This window comes from Scedosporium apiospermum, assembly GCF_000732125.1.
Source record: "Scedosporium apiospermum strain IHEM 14462 chromosome Unknown SEQ_SAPIO_0090, whole genome shotgun sequence".
NCBI lineage: Eukaryota > Fungi > Ascomycota > Sordariomycetes > Microascales > Microascaceae > Scedosporium > Scedosporium apiospermum.
In genome coordinates, this window is record NW_015971791.1 from 322,576 (window position 1) to 346,427 (window position 23,852).

The following is a 23,852-nucleotide window of genomic DNA, read 5'->3' on the forward strand; positions in this document are numbered from 1 at the left end:
GCGACAATCCTGCGGCCCACGCGAAAGGCGCGCTAGTAACGCGTGTGCCATTGTCCAGGGGCAAGATAAAGCGTGTCTACGGTACCTGGACGTCTCGATTAACCGAATTCATTGGTGGCCTGCTTGTCGCTCTCTGGGAAGAGGGCCCAACACTCTTCCGTCAGGACCTTGTCTTCTCCGTGCTTTTCAGCAAAGGCGCCAAATTATTGGTCGAGATGAGGGCTAGGAGACATGCTGAAGACTAGATCGTCGAGAATTCGTCATAGATATGTGATGAAAAGCGAAGTTACGCTCTTTTCCCAAAACAAATGTAACTGTCTGTGCCCCAACAACCCGGCCTCACTTCCATATCAACAGCTGGGTAAGAGTGGATCGACTAGCTTGTCAGCTGCTGTCATCCTGGTCAGATGTAAATGCCCCTGTAGGGGAGATCTGCCCAAGAAAGCATAGTCAAGAAAATCGAGCCGTATTAGACTGGATGCCGGGATTTGTCAGGTGTGTCCCGGAAAAGAAATGAGAAATCGGGACTTCTAATGCCCCTCTGGCAAGTGGACCGTGAGCCACAGAGGTGAGGACTTCGGTCAGGAGTAGCTGTGATTTTACTCACACTGATCCCGGCATCTTCCTGCGTTATCAAGATTAACAGGTTATCCGTCTAGGCCTGCCTCTATCCAAGCGCCGACTGGATCGAGGTAAACAGCGGTCAAGATCCGAAATTGACTTGTTGGCATATTATTTGAACATGGAACATGGACACGGCCAGCCCACTGAGTTCCCGCAATAAGTTTCCGGCAGAGACTCTTGCCGTCGACTAAGACCAGAGACGCCCACGTATCATCGCATAGGACATCCCTAAACCAAACGCAGGCCTCGGACGCGCTCTAACCGCTGCAAAGTCGAGGAACTTGCAATATCGCCCGCAGGAATCAGCATGAGTTTGCCCTACCGAGAGGCAGTATTTGTTCACGCCACCTTATGGAACACAATCGAGACGTGTGTTGGGACTTGCTCCGCGATAAGCCAATTGGGCTTCAACCAACGGAATTGAAGTGTTGCGATGAGCCATTTGTAGCCAACCTGATGAGTTCAAATGCTCACATCAATCCAGGCTTCTAGTCGCAAGGGCAAGGTAGACATGAAATGACGACTGCGAGCGGGAGATCCGGAAGTCCGGTGAATTAATATTATATGCCTTGTCAGAACTGCGGGAAAGCTCTGCTTTGTTTCGGTAAATCGATCCTGGGGAGATTTCTAATTTCAAGATCGGTGTTCCCTCTTTGATGAGACGGGCCTCATGCGGTACTCTATTAATGAATTAGTATTATCAGCTACTTTCACAATAGGCTACCATGTCTGTATTGGCATTACCTGGTAGCTGGTACAATCAATTCGGGTGTTTTAGACTGAACGTCGCGATTTCGACGGAGACGACAGCATTTTGGATCTATTAGAGAGAATATAGTGAGGTTGTAAGGACGGCATGGTTCTTTCCGACTGCGGGATCACCCTTGAGTGCCAACAAGCTGCTCCGAAAGTCTGGGGCTGTCCGCAACCATATATGCAGATGGGGATGACAGCCGAGCCCTTGAGCGCGTGACAGCGTATCAGGACATGCAGCGGCGTAAAAGGTCAATGTGTAATTGAAGCCACTACATCTGGATCGCGAACACATTGTCGAAGACACTAAGCCGGGTCGCAATTTTGACGGCTTTTCAGCAAGGAACATCACGGAATATTTCCCTTAAGGCAAGGGGCGATAGCGACAGGACTGCTTTTGCCGCAGAGTTCTACGACTGGATAGGTGGCAAGGTAAAATCAAGGACACAATTGATCTAAATAGATGAACAGGTACTGTGACGGTGAAAAAGGGGACATTGGTGAAAAGAGGGACGTCCTCAGGATTCCGCAAGTATTGGGGGGGGGGGGAAGAACATTATTCCTTGCCGTGGCCCAGGGCCATAGTTATTTCTTTTCCTTTTCTTCCTCTCGGGGGGGAAGATCAAGTTCTTCAACAAGTTCTCAAGTTCTTTAAGTATAATAGTCATTAGTTCTTCTTTCAATTGACTTCATTGTTATCATCTCTTATGGATCATCTTGTGTGGTGACTCCGGACAATTCTTCTATTGTTTTGTATGTCAAAGTGTCCCCTATTTGACTCTGACATGATCTTTGGCTTCCCCCTATTTGGAAGCCTCCTTTGGTTGTAATACGGCCCTATTTCCGTTGATCAACCATTTCCGACGTTCCATTTCCATTCCTGCAGGCGGAATTGCAGCAGCTTCTTGCAGGAACCATTCTTGACCATTTGACCATTTGTTCCTTGTTTCTTTCTTTGTTTCTTGTGGTGTGCGGGCAGGCTGCACTGCTCCGTCTCAGTACTTTCTTTGCTTCGTCTCGAATGCAGTATATATGTATATTCCGAAAACTCCAGAGATCAATAATGATTATAATATGATAGACTCTTCTTTTAAATATTTCTTAGAGTTAAAAGAAATAAGTTTATACTTATTTAAGACTTAACTTAATATAAACTTAACTTAAATTTTAAAATTTATTAAATAAATAATTAAAAAAATAATTTTAAATATTAATAATATTTATAATAATATTATTTTTTAATAATTATAAAAACTTATTATTAAAAATAAATTAATTAATTTTTATTATAATATTATATTTTTTAAAAAATATTTTAAAAAATTAAAATAAATTAATTTTAATTAATTTATAATAGTTATACTCAGTAATAGGTAGTATATTATATTAAGTAGCAGTATAGGGTCCGCGGCGGCTTCATAAGTAGATATTGCATGCAATTTCCTCGTCGGGACGAGGAAATTAGTAGATCTTTAGTCTAGGAGTTAGTGGCAGTGGCCACACCCAACCACGGTCATTACACCAAGAATTCTCATCTGCGATGTACGCTTCAACTTGCTCCTCGACTTCTTGCCCACATTGCTGCCTGATTCCAACTAGCACTATCGCCGTGCCTGACTGCCGGGGATCCCCCGACAAGGCCCCGACTATCCGATCATTATCCGGTCATTATCCGGCCATTATCCGGTCATTATCTGATCATTGTCCGAGCATCCACGCGCCACTTCGACTCGCAAAGCTATACCGCGTGGATTCTTGGCCCTTAAATCGATGGAGCTTCTTCATCTGCGTAATCATATTTATGCGCGTTTACTTGCAGGATCCCTTTTGTTCGAGTCGAATAGCAGTGTGTAGATAGCCTTGTGCCGTCATTCCTCGTCCAGCGGCCCCATCGCCTTATCAGAGATCATATCCCCACAGCCGTAGATCCCTTCCCTGACCTTGAACGCCCGCGCATCTTCTAACAGCAGCCTCGTACCTCTAGCCGGAAGTTTTGGCGGCATCACGGTGTCCACTTGCGACCGAATCCCGAATTAAGGTCCAAATGGTCTCCATAGGTAGAGGAATGGCTTCAATTCCCCGCAAATTTCTCTATCCTTGTTAAGATCTCGACGTGGATAAATGCATTAGTTCGGATACGGCATTTCCAAAATTAAAGGCTCGAATGAGGCGGGGAGGCACCACGGTGATGAGTAGTTGTATCATGCGAAATTGTAGACAAACTCCTTGCAAGAAGAGCGACTTGGTGGTGGTTAAGAACATGTTCGACACAGAAATTGGGACAGGGCAGAGCTACTGCGTCCTCACGTGACCAAATTTGGAGGAACCAGAAAACGGCATTCTCGACACCGACACAGGAATTCCGGTGAGGAAACTCTCACCGAGCACGGACCACTGAGGTCACGAGACCAGGAACACTTGGCCAAAGGTCCTGCTTGCCAGGTCCAAAATCCCTGAAATTCCCACTAAACCCTTTTCGGCATTGCGCAGCCCACAAACTCTGCCCTCCCACCAAAAAACCAAATCCACCGTGATAAGGGCAATTCTTCCATTAAAACTTTCGAACTCGTCCGAAATCCGCATCCTCCCCCTCCTCCATCCTCACCCCCAAACGACTTTACTAACCCCCCTCGACATAGAACAGCCGGTTTGTCTATTCCAATTCCCTCCTCTCATCCCTCATCTCGTTAACTTAGAAACGAAAGAAGAAAAACTAACGTCGGCTCCTTATTCTTTGTTCTCGCAGTCAAAATGGGTGCCCTCAAGTATGTCGAAGAGCTTCAGAAGAAGAAGCAGTCCGATGTGATGCGCTTCCTTCTCCGAGTCCGATGCTGGGAAGTACGTTGAAAACCTACCGAAACACACACACACATACACATTCAATTCTTCGAATATACCTGTGGGCGAGTTTCGGGGATTGTTTCTACCTTGCGAGAGAGCCCGTCCTCTGCTCAATTTTTTCTTCTGCCGATCCACTCGCCTGTCCTGGTTGGCTTCTCTTCTCCCTTCTTCCTCATGATCAATGTCTTCTCTCAGGGAAGATATCTTGCGAGGGAAGCGGAGAGAAAGAAGACACCAAGACATTCCATGGCGAGGCCGGATCGAAAGACAAAAACCCTGCTTGAGTTTTTGATCGAGAAATGAGCGAGGACAAAAGGGACCGCAAGAGGAAAGAAACGACCTCCCCAACCGTCCTTGCTATACAGTCGTTGAACATTTTGCTGAGACTGCATCAATATAGCTCCGTCAATTGAATGTCTGCCACCGCGCTTCCCGCCCTTCGCGCCCCGACAAGGCCCGCCGCCTCGGATACAAGGCTAAGCAGGGCTACGTTATCTACCGCATCCGAGTCCGCCGTGGTGGACGCAAGAAGCCCGCTCCCAAGGGTGCCACCTATGGTATGTTCTTTTCACTTCCCTTCCCACGCGCTCTCTCCCATTTTCAGAAGCAGTGCAACTAACCGAAAATTCGTCCAATAGGCAAGCCCACGAGCCACGGTATCAACCAGCTCAAGTACCAGCGCTCCCTCCGCGCCACCGCCGAAGAGCGCGTCGGCCGCCGCTGCGCCAACCTCCGCGTCCTCAACTCCTACTGGATCAACGAGGACTCCACCTACAAGTACTACGAGGTCATCCTCGTCGACCCCCAGCACAAGGCAATCCGCCTCGACCCCCGCATCAACTGGATCGTCAACCCCGTCCACAAGCACCGCGAGGCCCGCGGCCTCACCGCCACCGGCAAGAAGTCCCGCGGCCTCAACAAGGGCCACAGGTACAACAACACCCGGGCCGGACGCAGGAAGACCTGGAAGCGTCACAATACCCTCCAGCTTTGGCGTTACCGATAAGCGCGAGGCTTTTCTTAGCCTCGTTGCTGTGGATTGGTGGGGTATTTTTGGGGGGAGGAGAAAAAAGAAACGGGGTGGGAGGGCAGAAGAGAGAAAAGGGGACTTATGCCTATCCCTTTCTCTCTCTCTCTCTGTGTTCTTCTCTCTTTCGGGGCAGTGTTTTTAAGGGGTGGTTATTAAAAGGGTTTAAAAGCGAAACAAGACAGAAAGAAAACTTCATAGCACACAAACTGTTCGAAATCGGAGTCAGGGTCTCGCGAATTTCTCTTCTTCCTTTGTTCCAAACTTTCTTTGTTTTTTTTTTCCCTCGAGGAACGGAGGGAAAAGGAAAACAATGATGAAATGATATCACGTCGATGATGGAAGCTGGCCCTGTTCTCTCTTTTACGTATGTGATGGTCTCTTGTAGTATCCTTATAATGCGGAATGGAATCCTAACCCCGGGTCTTATCCTTCTCGACTGGTGAGTAGAGTGTATATGGCATTAGTACTTTGTGTGTAAGAACGGTTTCCCACGTTCTCGTTAAGACGTGTAACCATTTTCAGAGTCTGGGAGGAAGTTCATGGTAGAAACATGCTCACTTCCAACAAAGACGAATATCATCTCCACTCATGCAGAAAATGAGAAGCCGTCTTCCAAACAAGCCTACGCAGTTGATAGATCTATACCGAGGTATTTAAACAAGATGAGGCGAAGCTCTCCGAGACACACAAAGCGCTGTTCTGCAAAGCAAAACACACGTCGGTCTACTTCGAGAAACGACACGATCTCTCATGTCTACGGGGCAAGCAGCAAATACATCAGAGTAAACTCACTTTCATACCTTGTTTTTAACAGATACAGAACCATGTATTAGTATGAATACATAAAAAGGGTTCTTCTTCGAGATCTAGCTAGCAAAGGTAGTTACATGCGAAACAATGTCAGGGAAAACAAGATAAACGGAAGGTAACACTTCAAGGGAAAACGGGAACGTGGGCACAGAGAACGGAAGAAGGGGAAGAAGAAGAGAAGTGATACAATAGTAACAATTGTTAAGGGTGGATGGATGGTGTAAGGGGCAAATAACAGAAAAGAACAGGTCAGAAGGAAGCACAATGTCAAGAAAACACACAAGTCAGAAAAAAAAGGCACACAAAATTACCAGCTCTCCCAGCACTTCTTATTTTGATAGTTCCTCCCTCCACAAAATGTCTGACTGAATTCCGCCTATCCCCCCAGAGCTACCAGACCAAAAGACACAAAATGTACGTCCTCGAAAATGGTGGTGAGAAAGGGAAAGGTAAAGGAAGACAAACTAGAAAAAAAAGGTGTTTGATAATTGGATACAGCGGTCGAAGGGTACCGGAAGAAAGCATCAGCCGACGGAAAACAAGAAAAACAAAAGCAGACCACAGAGGTCTGTAGAGTAACTCGAAATCGAGCGATCAAGGCTAACGAAATTGTTGTCCGAGATCAGCCCTGCAGACCAGAGGCGTCTAGGAAAGAGCAGCTCTAATGGAGGCACACCGAATCCTAAGACTCGCGAGCTCCTTTCCAAAAGCAGGACTCGATGGCAAGATAACCAGGGCCCATCGAAGCGGTCATCGATTCAGAAACGTGTCGCCCGCCTTAGAATCAAAACCCTCCTAGCTCAAGAATGTAGTTTCAAGAAACTAAACCTGGAGCCAACCCAGGCCGAAGACCTGCCATGATACAAATTGTCTCGCCCAAGTGGTAGACACAAAAGTCTTGCCCAATGTATGTTGCGACCCCGTCCAATTGGCGGCCTCTTTCCCAAGAGTCTGCGAAGACGAGGGCTCTTAAAGGAAAAGAAAAAAGGGACAAAAATAACCCGCTGCCTAACTGGCAAAGCCCTCCGGTCAGTGGTAATGGAATCTCCCAATGCGTAATCGAATATTTCTTTCTTTCTTTTTGGTTGGTTTTTGTGATTTTTCGAGGTGGTGTAGTGTACACGCAAAAAAGAAGAAAATGGAGGGCGCATATCGTTGTGAAGGCAGTGCTGAAACAAAGCGTAACAAGGGAAAAAGAAGCTCGTGAAGTCATAATCCGTGTCGTAAACGTGCGTTCCGAGGGGAGATTTGGAGTAGGGGCGGGGGTGAGCGCGCTAAACGCTAAACACACCCACCTACCACCAAATCTCATACCGTTACAGAGAAGGAAGGCATAGTATTACAGCCACTGAGACTCGCCGTTGTCAGTAGCGGAGGCTGCACCGGCAGCAGGGGGAGGAGGGCCACCCGCGGTGTTACCGTTGCTCCGAGGAGGCTGAGGGTAGCCAAACTGTCCCACCTGCATCCTCTGGCCAGGGGCAGCACCGATCGGCATGATGTTGTTCGCAGCAGGGAAACCGCTCTGGTGATTGTTGTTGTTTGTGTTGTTGCCCCCATTGTTGTTGTTATTGCGGGGAGGCTGGATGTGGGAGCTGTTACCACCAGAGAGGCCGTTTCCGATGCCCGAGAAGCCGACATTACCAGCCGAGGCAAGAGACACGTTACCGCTGGACATGCCACGGTTGTGGGAAGGACGCATGGGGATCTGGCCACCAGTGGGGTCGGCGGGAGTTCCCTGTCCGGAGTTGCGGCCGTCGTAGTTGTGAATCTTGGCCTGAATACGTCGGCCGTAGGGAGTTGAGCGAACGCTAGGTAGAACAGGTCGGATGGCATCAACCAAGGCAGCCTTCTTGTAAGGAGTGGCATACTCCAAAGCGGTCTGGATAACGTAGTTGGCATAGTTGTCGCGGATCAACTTCTCAATCTCACCAGGGGCAAGGATCTCATCGACAATCATGTCCTTGGAGGGATCCTGGGCGCATCGGAGGCACTTCTCAATGACGTTGGAGCTGAATTTATGGCGAGACAGCGGCGGGACGTGGCTGCGGAACTGGTTGACGACGGGCTCCGTGAAGGCCGGGTCGTTAAGGTCAATGATGTACTGGATCACGTAATTGCCGTACGGATCTTGGACAAGGACGTGGGCGTGCTCCGTGATACGCGTGATAAGCCAAGCCTTTTGGTCCGAGTTGGCATGGTCAATGCATCGCTGAAGGACGCAGCATCCGTGGCGGTGAGTTCCGACCTCGATGCAGTGCGTGCCAACAGCATCGAAAATGAACTGGGCATCCGCCGCAGAGAGCTTGTTAAGGCACTTCTGGATAACGTGATTTCCGTTCAAGTCTTGAATGAGCTCGACAACACGGTTGCGGAGGGCCTCGACGATAATCTTCACCTGATCGGGGGTCGAGACGAACTCAATCATCTTTTGGAGGGCACGGGTGCCATGCTGGTTGAGCGCGATCCGGACCATGTCGACAGAAGCGTTCTGGATGAGGACAGTCCGCTCGTCATTGTTGCAGAACTCAAGGAGCTTCTGGCAGAGGTAATTGCCGAAGGGATCCGTCATGAGCTCAACGACATGCTGGTTAGTCTCAAGCCAAACCATGTGGGTCTGGCTGGGATTCTGCTCCTCAAGCTTCTTCTGGAGGTAGCGGCAACCATGCTGATCCTTGCAAAGATCGTAAATCTGACCGACAACGGCCTCAATAGGGAGGTTGTGGTACCTGGACATGGCTACAGAGGGGATAAGAATTAGTACGAATATCTTCATGAGTGCTTTCTTCTGTTTTTGAAGAGGAAAGAGACGTTGCGGGGAGGGAAAAGAGTAGAGACAGAGTTAGAAAAAAAAACATACCTTCATTATCAAGTTGGCGACGGTGCTGAATCACACGAGCCTGGCTGTCGCGCTGATGCTGCGAGGAACCTTGGTAGCTAGGAGGAGCGTAAGCACCGTTGTAGCTGCCGTTAGGGTAGTTGTTGAGGCCCATGTTCTGAAGACCCATGGTCAGGATGGGAACGCCATAGGCGTTAGGGGCAGAGGTGGTAGGAGGGCCTCCAGCATTGGGCACATAGGTGCCACCAGCGTAGTAGGGGTAATTCATTGCGCCAGAGCCGACAGGAGCACTGATGCTGGAATTGAGACTGTGGGCAGGAGCGACCATGTTGGGGCCAAAGGGCGCAACACTACCCTGGAGGGTCGACTGAATCGAAGGGTAGCCGGAAGACTGGTCGCGCGCCGATGCAGATGAGTTGGCATCATTCGACAACTCGCGAGAGTGACGGCCAGCAATAGGACCGGCGGGGAAGCGACCGAGGCTAGCGTTGTGGTTGTGGAAATGCTGCTGGGCATGGTTGTTGGGGCTGCCGTAGCTCTGGCTGCTAGAACCAGCCTTTGGAGCGGTCACGTCTCCAGTGGAGAATGAGCTCTGCAACTTCGGAGGAGTGGCCATGACGTGGTTGGTAGAAGAGCTGTGGATAGAGTTACCTGTCTCAGACGCGGCGTCGCTGAGGTACTTGAGGTCGAGTGAGTGTCGAAGCGAGTTTGTTGACTTCGCGGAAGGGGTGCCATTGAGTTGACCAGAGCCAATGGCGGCGAGGCCCTGCTCAGGAGAAGAAGGAGATGACATTAGTGATCCCAAATGTTGGAATATTGTGCGAGTTTCAAGAGAGTGCCTTGGTAGTTAAGATGAAAAGAAGTACACGAGAAAGATGGGGGAGTGTGTTAGGATGAAGGGTTCGGGTAGACAGAGGGTTCATAAGTTCTCAGCAGGTTGAGGACGATGTTGAGATTGAACAAAGTTTGCAGGTAGGTTTGTGGGAAGGAAGGCTGGAGGAGGGTCTGCTGTTTGCTGGGTATTTATGCTTGGAGAGGAGGGAGGCCAGACAAAACGTGAATATTGGCACTGAATAGCTGATTGAGGAAGGGCACGGGCAGTAACAAGACTTCCAATAATTCACAATTCTTGAATCAAGGGGCCCACTGGGGTGAATAGGAAAGAAATGAATGACGGGTAGCTCCCGTGGAAGGTCCCACTGGGCCAATGTTTGGATTCCTCGAATGCTCCCAAGGCACCTGCCTCCTGTCGAATGACGGACGGATGGCGCTCAAAGATAACGAAAGAAATCCGAAAACGAAAACAAGCAACAGGGGAGTCATAGGCTTACCAATGGATCATCCCGCCGAACAAGGGTAGGGAAGTCGTCAGCCGTGGTCGTTGCAGTAAGCTTTGAATCTCCCAAGTCATCGTCGCCAAAAAGGAAGCGAGTCGTGTTTGTACCATCGAGATTACCCAGGTCATAGAGCCCATTACGGGACCTTGTGACTGGCATGGAGTACCGGTGAAGACTAATCGACATCAGTTAACATCCATCGGGTGGCGTTTTTTTTTTTTTTTTTTTCCTTTTCCCGAAAATATCAAACAGAGAGCTTCCCCTTTTGAGATGAGTCCAGTCCAGCCTGCTACCCGTAGTCCGAAAAGGGCAGAATCGCAGCCCGGCGCCCCCCCTTTCTAGCGCCACAAACAAACAACCGCACACCCAACCATCCAAAAAAGCACGAGAAGATTGGGATTAGATCGGGAACTTACGCGTTTGTTGACCTATGGCTAGTAGGGTCCTGTCGAACAGCCTCCTCCTTCTCATCCTCGTCACTGTTCCTCCTCGATCCGGGAACGGACCACGAAGGCAATTCCGATCCGAACCGACTACGGTTCTGGAGGAGACCAGATTGGGGTGAAGCCAGTTGGGAGCCCGATCGACCCGGGCGGTTGAAGAGCCCAGGCGGGGAGGTGAGGCTCGAGGTCGAGTATCTGTTGGGACGGGAAAAGATGGAGGGGAAGGCGCTCGAGGTATCGCGATACTCGGGAGGTGTGGTAGGTTCGGACTGATGGCCGGCCAGGGGACCTCTTAAGTCCTCTTGCATCTGCGCAAGCTCCTGCTCATGCTTTTGAAGCTCAACTTCGAATCGCCGTTTTTGCTCCCTAATCATTTCATATTCCTGCTTCTTCTTCTCTAGCTGTCCGGCCGTCAGTCTTCCTTGTCTTATGTCGAAACGGGTTTGGCCTGGACCCAAGCCGAAGCTGTGGGCAGTCTGGGATTGGCGATTGTCAATGGGCAACAGATTCTGGAGTCCGAGGTGCCCCGCGCCGTTCGGTGCGGTGGCGACGGGTTTATGACATACCAATTGGACTTTGTGATATGTCTAGAAGAAACGACGCCCAAGTCAGCTCAAATGATTCCAAAAAAGAAGGGGGTAAAAAAAACACAGCAACAATAATAACAGGCCTATGATCCCCCGGAGGCATTCTCGCCCAGCGCCCGGCGCCAGCAGCTCGATGAACACTGATGCGCAGACGGGAGAGGCGGTGATGGATGGCAAAAAGTCCGTTATAGACCAGCCTGATCCATAGCCAACCCAAAAGTCCGGCCCGTGCCCATGGGGCTAGCTACGCGGCCACGATGGGGAGCAAAGTAGGGATGTAAGGGAAGAAGCTACGTACGGATGCATAATCCTGAGTCTGGTCGGGGCCACGCGGGGCTGTAAGTGAAGACAATGTTGGTACACGCCCGGACTCAGTGGTGAAGCGACGAGGTAGGGAGGTTCGAGCATCATGGGTGACGGGTTGCGGGAGGCGAGAACCATTCCGCGGAGGTGAGACAAGGCCATTAAACGCCGGGTCGTTTCGGACATATCGTAGGTCATCCATCTTTGATTTTCCACCTTTTTCTTTCCTTCTTTTCTGTCTTTCTTATATTTCTACTAAAACATCGATCGCTGTGACTCGTACACGCTCGGTAGGCAAGAGGTCGGATTCAGGACGTTTCTATATTACTGTTACAATAACTCGAGTTGGCACCGGTCAGTAAGCGACACCCAGAGGTACTCTAGAAAGTGGTGCTGGCAGCGATGAGAGGGGCAGCGGAAGCACGAATGGGGGGGAATGGTGGCAAGGCCTGTCGAAAGAGGTATTCGGACGTAACGCGAGGAAACGCGATGGAACGAGGAGTGATTTCGCGGATCCGAAGACTGGGGAATGGAAAGTTGGGTTGCTGCTGGAGCTGGGGGGTAGATTGCCCGTATCGGTGTCCGTTTCGAGGTCGGCACTTGGGCCACGGATGAGTGAGATGACGGGCTGAGCTGAGACAAAGAACACACACGGTCCGCAGCGCTGCTTGGTTTCCGCCAACTGGACAAAGGTCGAAGATGGAATACCTAGGCTGCTTCGAGAATTGGCGAAGAGTGTGGCCTAACCCAGAGTCTCGTAATTTTTGGGAGGAGATTCGCAAGCGAGAGTGTGTGCGGAAAAAAAAAGAGGGGACGAGTTGCGTCGTGCGGCGGGACTACGATGGGGTTTGAGGAGGCGTGTCGAGCTGTCACTTCACCCCCTCCAGGAACGTTCGAATATCCTCTTGTGGCGCAGACCAGGGTTTGTAGTGGCCAGGGCAGAATCAAGTAATGGGAAAAAGGAACGAAAGGGGAGGTGCAGGTCGAGAAACCCAAGCAAGGATAGCATACTACTTCGTAGCCAGGGCCGCAGAATGTTGGGTAACCCTTAGACACGGCCAGGGGCAGCAGCTGGGGCAGTGGTAGTGGCAGTGGGAGTGAGTGGGAGTGGGAGCGAGAGTGGGAGGAGTGGCATGGGGGCAATATGAGGGGGCGGGGATTTTGGGATAGATCTGATTGAAGCATCGAGGCAGACCTCTGTACGCCTGCGCTTCAAATCCATTCCATGGCCGTGCAGGAATTTGTAGTGGATTGCAGTGCAGTGCAGTGCAGCGTAGCGGAGTGGAATGCATGGAAGGTAATGATGCCAGAGAAAGCCAAGACCGAGACTCACCTTTTTTCGTCAAGTGTCTTGCCTCGATTCCCTTTCTGTTTTCAACGTACAAACCAACCAAACCACCGCGGCAAGTTGGAATTCCTAGGTATAATCTTCACACGTCGCAAACCCTGGAAAGCCAAGGGGGAAAAAAGCGAACAGACTAGGGAGGAAGGGAGACGAAATCGCGTGGCAGGAAAAAAAGGAAGAATGAAAATCGCACAGCACACACAACACAGAATACACAGAGAATAAAACACACAAGCCTCGAGAGATTACGAAGCTTAGAGGAGGGGTGGAATAGATTGGGAGGAGGGAAGCGCGGGAGTGAGGGCGAGAGTGAGAGTGAGAGAGAGGTGAAGAGAGGAGAACGAGAATCGCCCAAGGCTGGTGTGTGGACGGGTTGACAATAGTAATAGTTTAGGAGGTTTGTTTCGTCCTTCGCTCCTTGCACTCTCGGTCGCGATTGCCTGGCGTTGCCAGGCTGTGTGTTCGGTCCTTCAGTTGCGTACTTCGTACAGGACTGGACTTGGAAGGTCCTTGGCCCTTGGGTCCTTCTTCGCGCTTTTCAACCCAATTTTTCCTTCCATGTTCCTTTCGCCTAGCGGGTACAAATTGTATTAATAGGTACCGGAGCTTCCTTGCATCCAAGGTAGTTTTCCGAGCGCAATCAATCAATAATTGATGTGTGTGCTCAATAAAAAAAAGGGAAAAAATGTTGGTGGGAGGCGTACTGTGTACCCAACTAAACCCTCTGCTGGTGGGAAGAATACGTGTATTATTACTCAGGAGCTTGACGACTTTCCTCGTCTTGATACAATGGCATTGTACAGAGTATTGATGCCGTGTACTTCAGGTTTCTCCGACAGCGCCATGATGGGATGAGTAACTGCAATAATGGACATGTACCTCTGCAAGTGTTGCTCTGTCACAATGGCACGGACTGGATGCGACAGTCGGGTCCCACGGTTTATTGCATCAATCCAGCCACAGGAAAATCTGCTTGGGACGTCAGTACCCGTCTCCGATGTGTATAACGAAGTATTAATAATTAAAGAAAAAATCATAAGAAAAAGAGAATTAACTAAGAAAAAAAATTTACGAAACAGCGCTGGCTGGATGAGCAGAATTCCAAATGTGGAGATGGTTTCCACCGCTTGAACTGAACTAACTAGTTTACAATATGGAGGACGGAGGAACAAGTGGGATTGAAACTCAAGGGAAGGCGAAGGCGCAAAATGCTGCAGGGTCCGCAAGCGCCGCTTCCTCGCAAGTCACATTTTTGTACTCCATCGTGGATGTAGTCTGGTTTCGCCAGCCGCTAGGAAGGTGCCTGCTTGTTTCTGGAAATATCTCCAGGAGGTAGTAATTACCTTGGCGCCGGCTCAGGAACTTTGAAAGACGAAGTACACTCACAGTAGTATGAAGTAGTGAGGAATTCAGCGGTCAGGACGGAAGGTGAAGACGGCCCAGTACAATTGTTTTATGTAGGTCTTCCTTTCTTTAGACGTCTTTAGGATAATTATACGAAGTACGACGTAGAAGCGTCCTTCGTAATGCCCTCTTTGTGCGCCGGCATCCCTGACGCAAGCTTTCCGTTTTCCGACCTTCAGCTGGCTGTACTATCGGGCATCCACCGTCTCGTGGTCAGGCACAAGCGCAATGAGAGCAGGATCCATCAACTGCGACTTCGTCCGCAAGTCGTCAGTTCCGAGATCACATAATTTAATACAGGACTGATTGCTACTTCTGTCTTTCCGGCAAACTAGCCCGAGCTAGGTTAAAGGGCAAGAGCTACGGATCAACACTGGTGCTAGTTCTGCCCTTCACTCTCTATGTCCGGGCGCCTTATGTAACAGGGACTTTTGGGGTGGGTGCTGGAAGATGGTCGACTCGCAATGTTCCCAAAGTCCACCTGCGGGTGCGTGAGTACACAGTACAGCGTAAGCCAAGCTCCGCTCTCTAGGGGTGCGTACTGGGTACTGGGTACATCAGTGAACCTCCTTCCCACTTTTTTTTTATCACCCCTTGCTCATGTCCACCCACGCTCTTCCTTCCCCACCAGTCTTGGTTCTTTCTTCAGAAGGTGGGAAGGGAAGAGAGGAAAGAGCAGTTGGAGCACTGTGCGGCACATGGCTTGCCTGGCCTCGCTGCCGGGAAAGAGCCAGCAAGGCCCAGTTTAGCTTGTGATCCCAGCGGTTCAGGGGCTCGATCTCAGCAATTCGAGGCCGGCCCGAGCATGCGGATTCGACAGGCTGACGTTTCAACAACTGGCCCATGCCCTGCCCTTCCCAAGGCTCCCCCATGCAGCAAAGGAAACCCTCCGGACATCAACGATGGGATATTAACACGAGATGAAACAAAAATGGAGAGGGAACCCGTTGTTCTTTCGAAGCTTCTTGATCAACAGAAGGGGCCCCTTGTTTATTGTTCCGAGGCGGTGATCTCGTTACAACTTTCTTTTTGGTGTGCGTTCTTGCAGAAGCTTATTATTGGTATTATTGGGATATTGTTGGGGAATGCTATAACACACTACTTCTGTACTTGAACAACTCGTGCTTCTGTGGTTCTCTTCTTCCGTGCTTTGTTTGCACTGTCAATGTTGGTCGACGTTCATCAGTTCGAGATGGCAAAGCCTGTTCGGGGAGGTGTGGGCTGCATCTCACCAATCCCCTTTGAATACGGGGACCAGAAACATCAATTGATGTGTCGATTGACAACTCGCAGGCCTCAAAAGTCGCCACGAAAGCAAGGGTGAAGACAATTATCGAGGATATCCTTCGTACACGTCCTCACACAGAGATGCTATTCCACCCATCCAAGCTTGCTTGACTGCCACATTTGCTCACCGCTGCATCTAGAAGCCACCAAGCCATCAACTGAAACTCCAGCTCTCAACACGGCCAGGCCAGGCGACGGCTTACACGACAGATCGGGACTGTGCAGGTGGAGAAATGAAATCTGAGTCACCAAGGAAAATTCTACGAAGGACGCATCGGTAGAGACAAGGCAAGTTAGGGTTTCGGGTCCTAAGACCAAACAAAAAAAAAAACAATGAGGAACAAGAAAAAAACAAACCTCCACCGCACAAAGAAGCCGAACGGCACTTCCAAATCATCTATGCGATTTGCCTCCATTCACTTTGGCCCAACCCCTCTTTCTTAGGCAAGGAAACTAACTCCCCCGCTCAACGGTCCTTTACTTGTAGGCTAGCCGCTGCTGTAATACCACGCCGCTGCCTCAGGATCTAGCCTTGGGGGAGGCGGTGAGCGATCTGAAGCGGAGTCGGAGCGTGTCTCTGCGGGGACCCTGTTGAGGTAGTGGGAAAAGAAAAAAGGGAAAAACATCCGTGTGTTGCTGTGGCGGTTACTGATGCGGGTCTGTTCCTGGGAAAGAAGCAGACATCGAAGGGCCCTTTTCCCTTACGAAGTGATAACGACATGCACTTGGTCTCGGCCACGCACAGGGAAAAGACTTGGCTAGCATCAACCGGGTCTGGTCCATGCTCGGTGTGCATCTGTTCTAGAGTTCTAGAGGGGTACCCTTTTGCTAAATGACGACGAGAGAGAACTAACACCAGCTCGATCTACCGCTGCTGGCTATCGATGCTCACTAGACTCTCAGAATAAAGTCCCAATTTACTTTGCAGTTCGACCGGAGTCGAATTCGATAGTGCACTAGAACGATTGGAAGCCCCTGGAACACGTTCCACTGAGATGGTCTGGCTGAGGATGTTAAATGACACTTGGATCAGAAGTCAAAAAGCGAGACGCCACCCCGAGTCTGAGCTGGACAGGACGAAATAATCTACAAGTCAGTGAGTACAACTCACGCACCAAGTCTCTGCTCAGGTCTGCCAATAATAGCATCAGGTCAATCTACCATCAAATCATCACATCTACCCGCCCACCTCGTGGCCATTCGCTAATAATAATCAGACTGTTTCTCCTTCGTACGAGGACACACGATTTAGGAGTCCATGCGGATCCTGATTGGCCCGAGACCGTCCCTCTTCCAATTTTGCCCATTGAGGGAACGAGATGGCCCTAGGTCCAGCTGGCTAGCTCCTGGAAGAGATGAGATGGAAGGCCGCATCTAATTACTTTGTACGATATTAGTCGGCCAGCAGAATGAGACAAATCGAATCTGCGACATGTTGAATCATAATCTCGGGTTCCCGCGTAACGGGTCTGCGACAAGCAGCTCCATTCCTTTCCTCGAATAAAAGATGTGCAATTAAAATCAGTTGCTTCCCCTCTTTCCATTGCACCTCTCTGCATCAACGAGCCCCGAACATCGGGGGAGATCATCCCCGGTCCCGTCCAGTGTCCTCCCCCGCATCAGGCGCTGGAGCTGAGGAACGCCTAAACAAAGCCCAACAACGAAAAAAGGGATCGATCTATGATATCAAAATCGTAAGTTTTCCTCTAAGATCCCCGGGCGCATCCCCCCCAGCAATTCTCTTCCAAAACGAAACATGTAAAGAGAGGAAGAATCTTGGGGCTTCGTTCGCATTTACCCGGCCAGAGAAATGGTTTCCCATTCCCCCGGAGCAAACTATTTCCATCCAAGCAAACACGGCGTCTCCGTCCCATTTCGGTGAATTTGAAAAGGAAGAATGGAAGAAAAGGAAGGGGAGGTTGGAACAATTTCACCGAGCGGGTCAGCCGCTAATCAAACACAAAATCTCTAGAAATGACGACAGCAGCCCTTTTGTTTTCTTTTGCCTGTGGAGTTTTTATTGCAATTGACTTTTTCTTTTTGTCCTTCTGAACTCGGATATAAGAGATTTGGTGGCGTAAAGGTTCGCCACGCATTTAAGTCCAGCCTCCGACGTAACCAAACTGCAGGAAAACTAAAGTAGTTTGTTGACAATGGTTTAATATGAATTTCCCACATGATTTTCTCCCTTTCTTATTCAATTTTCCAGGTTAGCCGCGCTATTCCTCTTCAGAATATACTGGCGTAATATAGGAGGAGTCAGACATTTCTTCGCGGTTGGTTGGGAGCTCAAAGTGGGTTGGAATCAATGTTGTTGAGTGGTGAGAAGCTACATGTCATTATAAGTTCCGCTGGGAACGGGACTACGTTTGGAGATGGACAAGAGCTTCTTGAAACTCGGAACTCAACAACCAGCCATCACAAGTAAGAGAGGAACAGAATTCCAATCATAAACATCATTCGCCTAATACTATGCTACACGATAGAACAAAGAAACCAACAGCGCCCAATACATATAGACAGAAAACCCATCTTCCCCTCACCTCTTCGGATGCGGAAACTCATCCTCCAGCTTCAACCTAACTCCAACATTCATACTAATCAACTCCTGCACAAGCAACTTGGCCGCATAAGGCATCGTCATCTTCGTAACGCTCGCCGTGCTCCTACACGTATGGCAGTACCCCTTATACCCGAAGAGCCCGCACTCCTGACAGATGTCGATGTCGACGGCGTCCGACGAGATCATGAGCCGCTCGAGGAGGAGCTGCGAGGCGCCGTACGCGATGAGGCAGTCGCGCTCCATCTCGCCGAGGCGGAGGCCGCCGTCGCGAGAACGACCCTCGGTGGGCTGGCGGGTTAAGATGGCACGGGGGCCTCGGGCTCGGGAGTGCATCTTGTCTTGGACCATGTGCTTGAGGCGCTGGTAGTAGATGGGGCCGTTGAAGATGTAGGCTTCGAGGGGCTCGCCGGTGACGCCCGAGGTGAAGTAGTCTTTGCCTTCCCACGAGAAGCCGTGGTCGATGAGGACTTGGCTCATTTCCTCGACGGGGTGGGAGCGGAAGGCGTCGCCGTAGCCGTAGTCTTTGCGTCCGTGGATGATCGAAGCTTTACCCGTAAGGCACTCGAGGAGCTTTCCGACCGTCATTCGGGAGGGGAAACCGTGGGGGTTCATAATCATATCCGGTACGATGCCCTGATCCGAGAAGGGCAGGTCTTCCTGGTCGACGATGATGCCGACGACTCCCTTCTGTCCGTGGCGCGAGGAGAATTTGTCGCCCAGCTCGGGCCGTCGAGTCTGCCGCGTCTGGATCTTGATGACCGTCGTTTCCTTTTCCGTGTGCGACAGCATGACCTTGTCGATGTAGGCCGGGTCCGCGATCTTGTAGTTGATCGACGAGTCCCGGAACTCGCTCGGGCCGCGGTCGAGGCCTATGCCCGTCGTCGCCAGGTCCAGCGGCGTTTGCTTCATGATCATAGTCTCGCCCGCCTTGATGCGGTACCCGACGGTGGCGAGCCCGTCGGCGTCTAGCGCGTTGTACTTACCCTCGCGCACGCCGGCGGCGCCGCCCGAACCGTCGTCCCGCGGAGGCCTGCCGAGCTGCTCGCGTCGGCCGTTGGGGTACTTTTGGAGCTCCGTCGTGTATTTACGGAAGACTTGGCAGCGTCCGTAGCCGCGGTCGATGGCGGCCTTGTTGAGCACGAGCGCGTCCTCGATATCGTAACCCGAATAGGACATGACGACGACGGTGGCATTCTGTCCGGCCGGCAGCTTGTCGTAGTGGATCAGCTCTATAGTCTTGCTGATCACCATAGGCCTCTGGGGATAGACGAGCGTGTACAACAGAGTGTCGATCCTGTTGAACTGGTTGTATGCAATGGCTCCGATGGCCTGTTTACCCATAGCACATTGATACGTATTACGAGGAGACTGGTTGTGATGGGGAAAGGGAATGAGACCCGCGACGGCTCCGAGGATGGTAAAGGGCTCAATCTCTAGGTGGGTGTGGGCTCTGGTAAGGTCGGACTCTTCGATTGCGACTAACGAGTCATTCATCTCGTTGACGTCCAGGTACTCAACCACGCCGTGCTTGAGGAAATCATCAAACTCAACCTTGCCCAGCTGGAGGAGCCGAAGATGCTGGGGCTTCAGCCTCGACTTTTTGTTCGTGACAATAATGTAGGGCCGGCAGATACGCCCTTCGTCCGTGGCGATATGGACGGCATTGTAGTGAGAATTTGTGTGGACGCTGACGAACGGCGAGATGGCGCCCTTCCGCCTTAGACGCCGAAGCCTCGCCGTGACGGTGTCTGGGGTTTTCGTAGTTGCAATAGGTGTACCATTTAGGTGAATTACGTGGACCTTATCATGTAGGTCCTGTCCGCCAATGGTCTTGAGGGAATCCACATCGTCATCCATGAAGATGCCCTCGAGCACTGGCTCCTCATCATCATTAGTAGTAATGTGAGTCATCAGCGCAAGGTTCTTCACGAGACCGCACGCCTCACCTTCGGGGGTATCTGACGTGCAGAGCATACCCCACTGAGAGGGCTGAAGGGCTCGAGGACCGCTGACCTTCCTCGTCTTCTCGAACTGACTGCTGATGCGAGTCATCATTCCCAGAGCGCTGATGTAACTGAGGCGACTGAGGACGTGGGTCACACCGACCCTATTCATGTTGAATCGCTTTACCGTCCAGTTTCCCGTCTGGATAGCTCGGTTGAGCCCCTGGCCGATGGTGTTGGCATGGTTGCGAATCATATTCGCCGGATCCAACGCCACGGCCTGGTTGTTCTTTTTAAGGAACTTGTCGATGTTGAGCTTGACCTCGCTCGTGAACCTCTTGAACAAGTCTTCAAAAAGGAGCGTCAACATCTGGCCGGCAAGCTCGAGTCGCTTGTTTCCGACGAAGTCCCTATCATCGACGAGACGCGGGTCGCGCGCAGCGAGGAGCACGCGCCGCGCCATCAAGGCGAGGTAGACGGCCTTGGTGTTGGACTCGAGCCCGGTGACGGGCACATGGGCAACTACTAGATTGGCAAGCACGTCGAGGGCTTCTTCCGCGTGGTTCCTTCGGGGCTGGGACCCGAATTGACCCCTTCTCGAGCCCATCTTGACTTTGGAACCGATGTACTCGAGGGCATCCTGCTGGCTGATGATGCCGGCCTTTGTCGCCTCCTCAAAGTTGACCAGGAAGTCGTCCTGAAGCTTGGAGTTGGACCCAGCCACCAAATTCACGATATCCGCATCAGACAGCCCGCTGAGGGCCTTGAGCACAATAATAATGGGCACATCCTCCACTAAGACGTTATGAGTCAGGTATATGCGCTCCTTCTTGAGCCGGACATACGTCTTAGACTTGCGCTCATGCGTCGAGCTAGTAACCGACGCCTGAATGATCTGGTTCTTCTCGTCCGCCTCGACAATGACTCGGTTCTTGCTCAACTGCTCCTGGATCAGAATGACCTTTTCCGTCCCGCCGATGATGAAGTAGCCTCCAGGGTCCAGCGGACACTCGTTCATGGCCTCCATCTGGGCGTTGTTGGCTCCGGCGAGGCGACACTTTGCGCTCTTGAGCATGATGGGCATGCGGCCGAGGGGCACGTCCTTTTTAATGACTCGGGTTTTGTCGCGGATATAGGCTATGTCGACGACCATGGGGGCGGCGTAGGTCATGTCGCGGAGGCGACACTCCATGGGGGTGATTTCATTATCGCATCGGTAGTCGACGAAGTCTACGCGGCGCGGCGTGAGGACTCGAATGTCTGTGAATCTATGATTTAACGTGTTAGAAACAAAGAAAAAGAGAGAGAGAAAAGAAAAACAATTGGCTCAGATCTGGTACTCACTCGAGAAGAAACCTGCTCTCGACATCACTCTTAATCCTCGAGTTGGCGCGAACAATGTCCTTGATCCCCTGCTCGACGAAAAAGTTGTATGAGTCAATATGCTGCTTCACCAGACCCTTGACCTTGAGGAAGGCGGGGAGCAGCTGGAACTTGTCCTCCTTGGTGGAGATGGGATCGCTGAGGCTCTTGCCGTTGTAGAACGGCTCGAGGAGGGCCTCGAAACCGTCGTCGATTACTTTCATAACGGGGTTCGGTGTTTGTGCATGCTTTTTTTTGGGCTTCCAGATGTCGGTTGTCCGGATTGTTGGTTTTTGGACGGCGGGATGACGGAGCTTTTGCAAGTGGGAAGATTGAGAGGCGGGACAGGCAAAAATTATTGGATTCTGCCGGGGTCCCCGCGAGAAGTGCAGATGTGGCGATGAATTTGGCAGGCGGTAAATGCAGAAGTCGCGGAGAAGCGCATCAGCATGTGGGTGGGATTCGTCAATTACAAATATCGCTTATTAGAATATTCGTACTGGTGCAAGACACAGGAGAGCAGCGTCTCACTGGAGGATCCTCAAGCTAACCTACCGAGTGCACAATCAAGCAAATCGTTGGTTCGGTGGTGTAGTTGGTTATCACGCTTGTCTAACATCCACAAGGTGCTGGACACAAGAGGTCCCCGGATCGAGCCCGGGCCGAATCATCAATTTTCTTTTTGGATTTTCCCTTCTCCTTTTACTCCTGGGGTAAAGACTCTGAAGAAAGAGATGAAACGCAACCATCATGCTCTTTATTTATTTTTTGGATCGAGAAATCGTGTAATAATTCGCATGGCTACCCATATCCTAGCATCTCCGAATAAACCAACCAAGAGTGTCTCTAGAATAAACAAGACGCCCTGCCAAACACCATTCACCGTATCATTAACCTAAAAACCATCATCCGCCTCTGCGCCCACCAAAGCCTTCAATCCTCCCATCGTAACATCAAACCTCACAGCTGTTTTGAATCCCTGACCAGATTCCGGCGCATGCGGCGCAAACACAACCTTCATCCACCTCTTCCACCCTATTTGTGTCTGGAAGAGTATATTCCTATCCTCCTCTTCCTTTCCTGCTTCCCCGAGAGATTTTTCCCCCTCTTCTCCTTCCCCTTCCTCCTCGAGCCTTAGCATGCCATATAGAGGCTTCCTCAACAGAGCGATCCTGCAAGCAATCTGCGTAGACCATACCAACCCCAAGCTCGGCGTCTTGAGTGGATAGTCCGCAAAAAGATCATCTCCCCAACCCGTAAACCAACGCTGCTGGAAGTCAAGCAGAAACGTAGGGTCCATCACGGGCTCAGACGGTGTCTCTGACGGCGGTGGCACATTTTGCGTTCCTTCCTCTGGTGGTTCCTGAGAGTCACCAAAGGTGACTGCACGCCCAGCCCGCGATGCAAGTGGACTCTCCTGCGTTGGCACCTCGAAGCTACTACTTGGCGGGCCACCTGGCAGTGGTATGTACGTAGAGATGCGATCACCCACTTGATTCGCAACCACGACAGCCAAGTTGTGCTTCCGCGCCAGCTCCCTCAACTGGGCGCCCAGCCGGATCAACTCGTTACTCCTCGCGCCCATGTTAGAGCCGCGGGAGGCGGATCGAGAAGAGGAGGCATTCGCACCGCCGCGATCAAATTCCGCGCGGTAGTTGGCTGCCACCGAGTCGAGGACTATCAAGCCGACGTTGCGGCGCTCGACTTCTACGGGCACCTGGAATTGGAGAATGTGGTCCTGGGACTCTAAATCGGGGGTGGCGGTGCTGACGATGTTGTCCAATGTCGGTCTGTCCTTAGGATCGAGGGTCTTGAAGAGCGGGTTTGAGGAGAGCATTTGTGATAAGCGTTGGGTTGAGAGAGGAGACTCTGTAGAGATGTATAATGCTGGGCGCGAGAGGCCGTGGGGAGGTGGCAGTTGCACGGCGAGGAGGAGTGAGAGGAGGAATTGGGTTTTTCCAGTGCCGCTCTCGCCTGTTATCTCGGTGATGTAGCCCGTGGGCACCCCGCCGCCCAAGGCAGCGTCAATAGTGTCATCTAGAGTGCTAATAGTAGACCAAGCATTGCACAATTCATCCAATGACTTCTTAGACGAGGAAGTAGGTGCTGAAGATTGCGACTCTTCCGGGTCATTCCGGGCTGGTAGCACTGATAGGTCCCGATGTAACGCGTCAAGGACAGCAGCAGATAAGCGCTTTAGGTCAAGAACCGATAACTTAGTCCGACTGCCCAAATCTGACGCGTCGAGTGTGAGGAGGTCCGTAGTCGTGATGCCGTGAGTGTCGAGGACCTGCAGAAGCTTGGAGAATTGGCCGGCGGGGAAGTCTGGGAGTACGTGGAGGATGTCTGTCATGTTGCGGCTGCCATTCTGGTGCCTTGCACCA

The 23,852-nt window shown here is 51.1% G+C and overlaps 3 protein-coding genes and 1 pseudogene across 3 annotated transcripts; 1 reads left to right on the forward strand and 3 right to left on the reverse strand.

Moving 5' to 3' along the window:
• Nucleotides 1-4,128: 4,128 nt before the first annotated feature.
• Nucleotides 4,129-5,224, forward strand: SAPIO_CDS3973 (uncharacterized protein; the record flags this gene model as incomplete). Its single annotated transcript, XM_016786641.1, has 3 exons — nt 4,129-4,215; nt 4,619-4,775; nt 4,857-5,224. The coding sequence occupies 3 exons, from the start codon at nt 4,129-4,131 to the stop codon at nt 5,222-5,224; spliced, it is 612 nt and encodes a 203-aa protein (XP_016643617.1).
• A 2,173-nt stretch (nt 5,225-7,397) lies between these two features.
• Nucleotides 7,398-11,702, reverse strand: SAPIO_CDS3974 (uncharacterized protein; the record flags this gene model as incomplete). The annotated part of the gene is made up of 6 exons (XM_016786642.1): nt 7,398-8,794; nt 8,916-9,660; nt 10,226-10,406; nt 10,648-11,139; nt 11,241-11,261; nt 11,560-11,702. The coding sequence occupies 6 exons, from the start codon at nt 11,700-11,702 to the stop codon at nt 7,398-7,400; spliced, it is 2,979 nt and encodes a 992-aa protein (XP_016643618.1).
• A 6,437-nt stretch (nt 11,703-18,139) lies between these two features.
• Nucleotides 18,140-21,692, reverse strand: SAPIO_CDS3975 (DNA-directed RNA polymerase III subunit RPC2; the record flags this gene model as incomplete). The annotated part of the gene is made up of 2 exons (XM_016786643.1): nt 18,140-21,374; nt 21,451-21,692. The coding sequence occupies 2 exons, from the start codon at nt 21,690-21,692 to the stop codon at nt 18,140-18,142; spliced, it is 3,477 nt and encodes a 1,158-aa protein (XP_016643619.1).
• A 671-nt stretch (nt 21,693-22,363) lies between these two features.
• Nucleotides 22,364-23,821, reverse strand: SAPIO_CDS3976 (annotated as a pseudogene; the record flags this gene model as incomplete).
• Between the last annotated feature and the right edge of the window lie 31 nt (nt 23,822-23,852).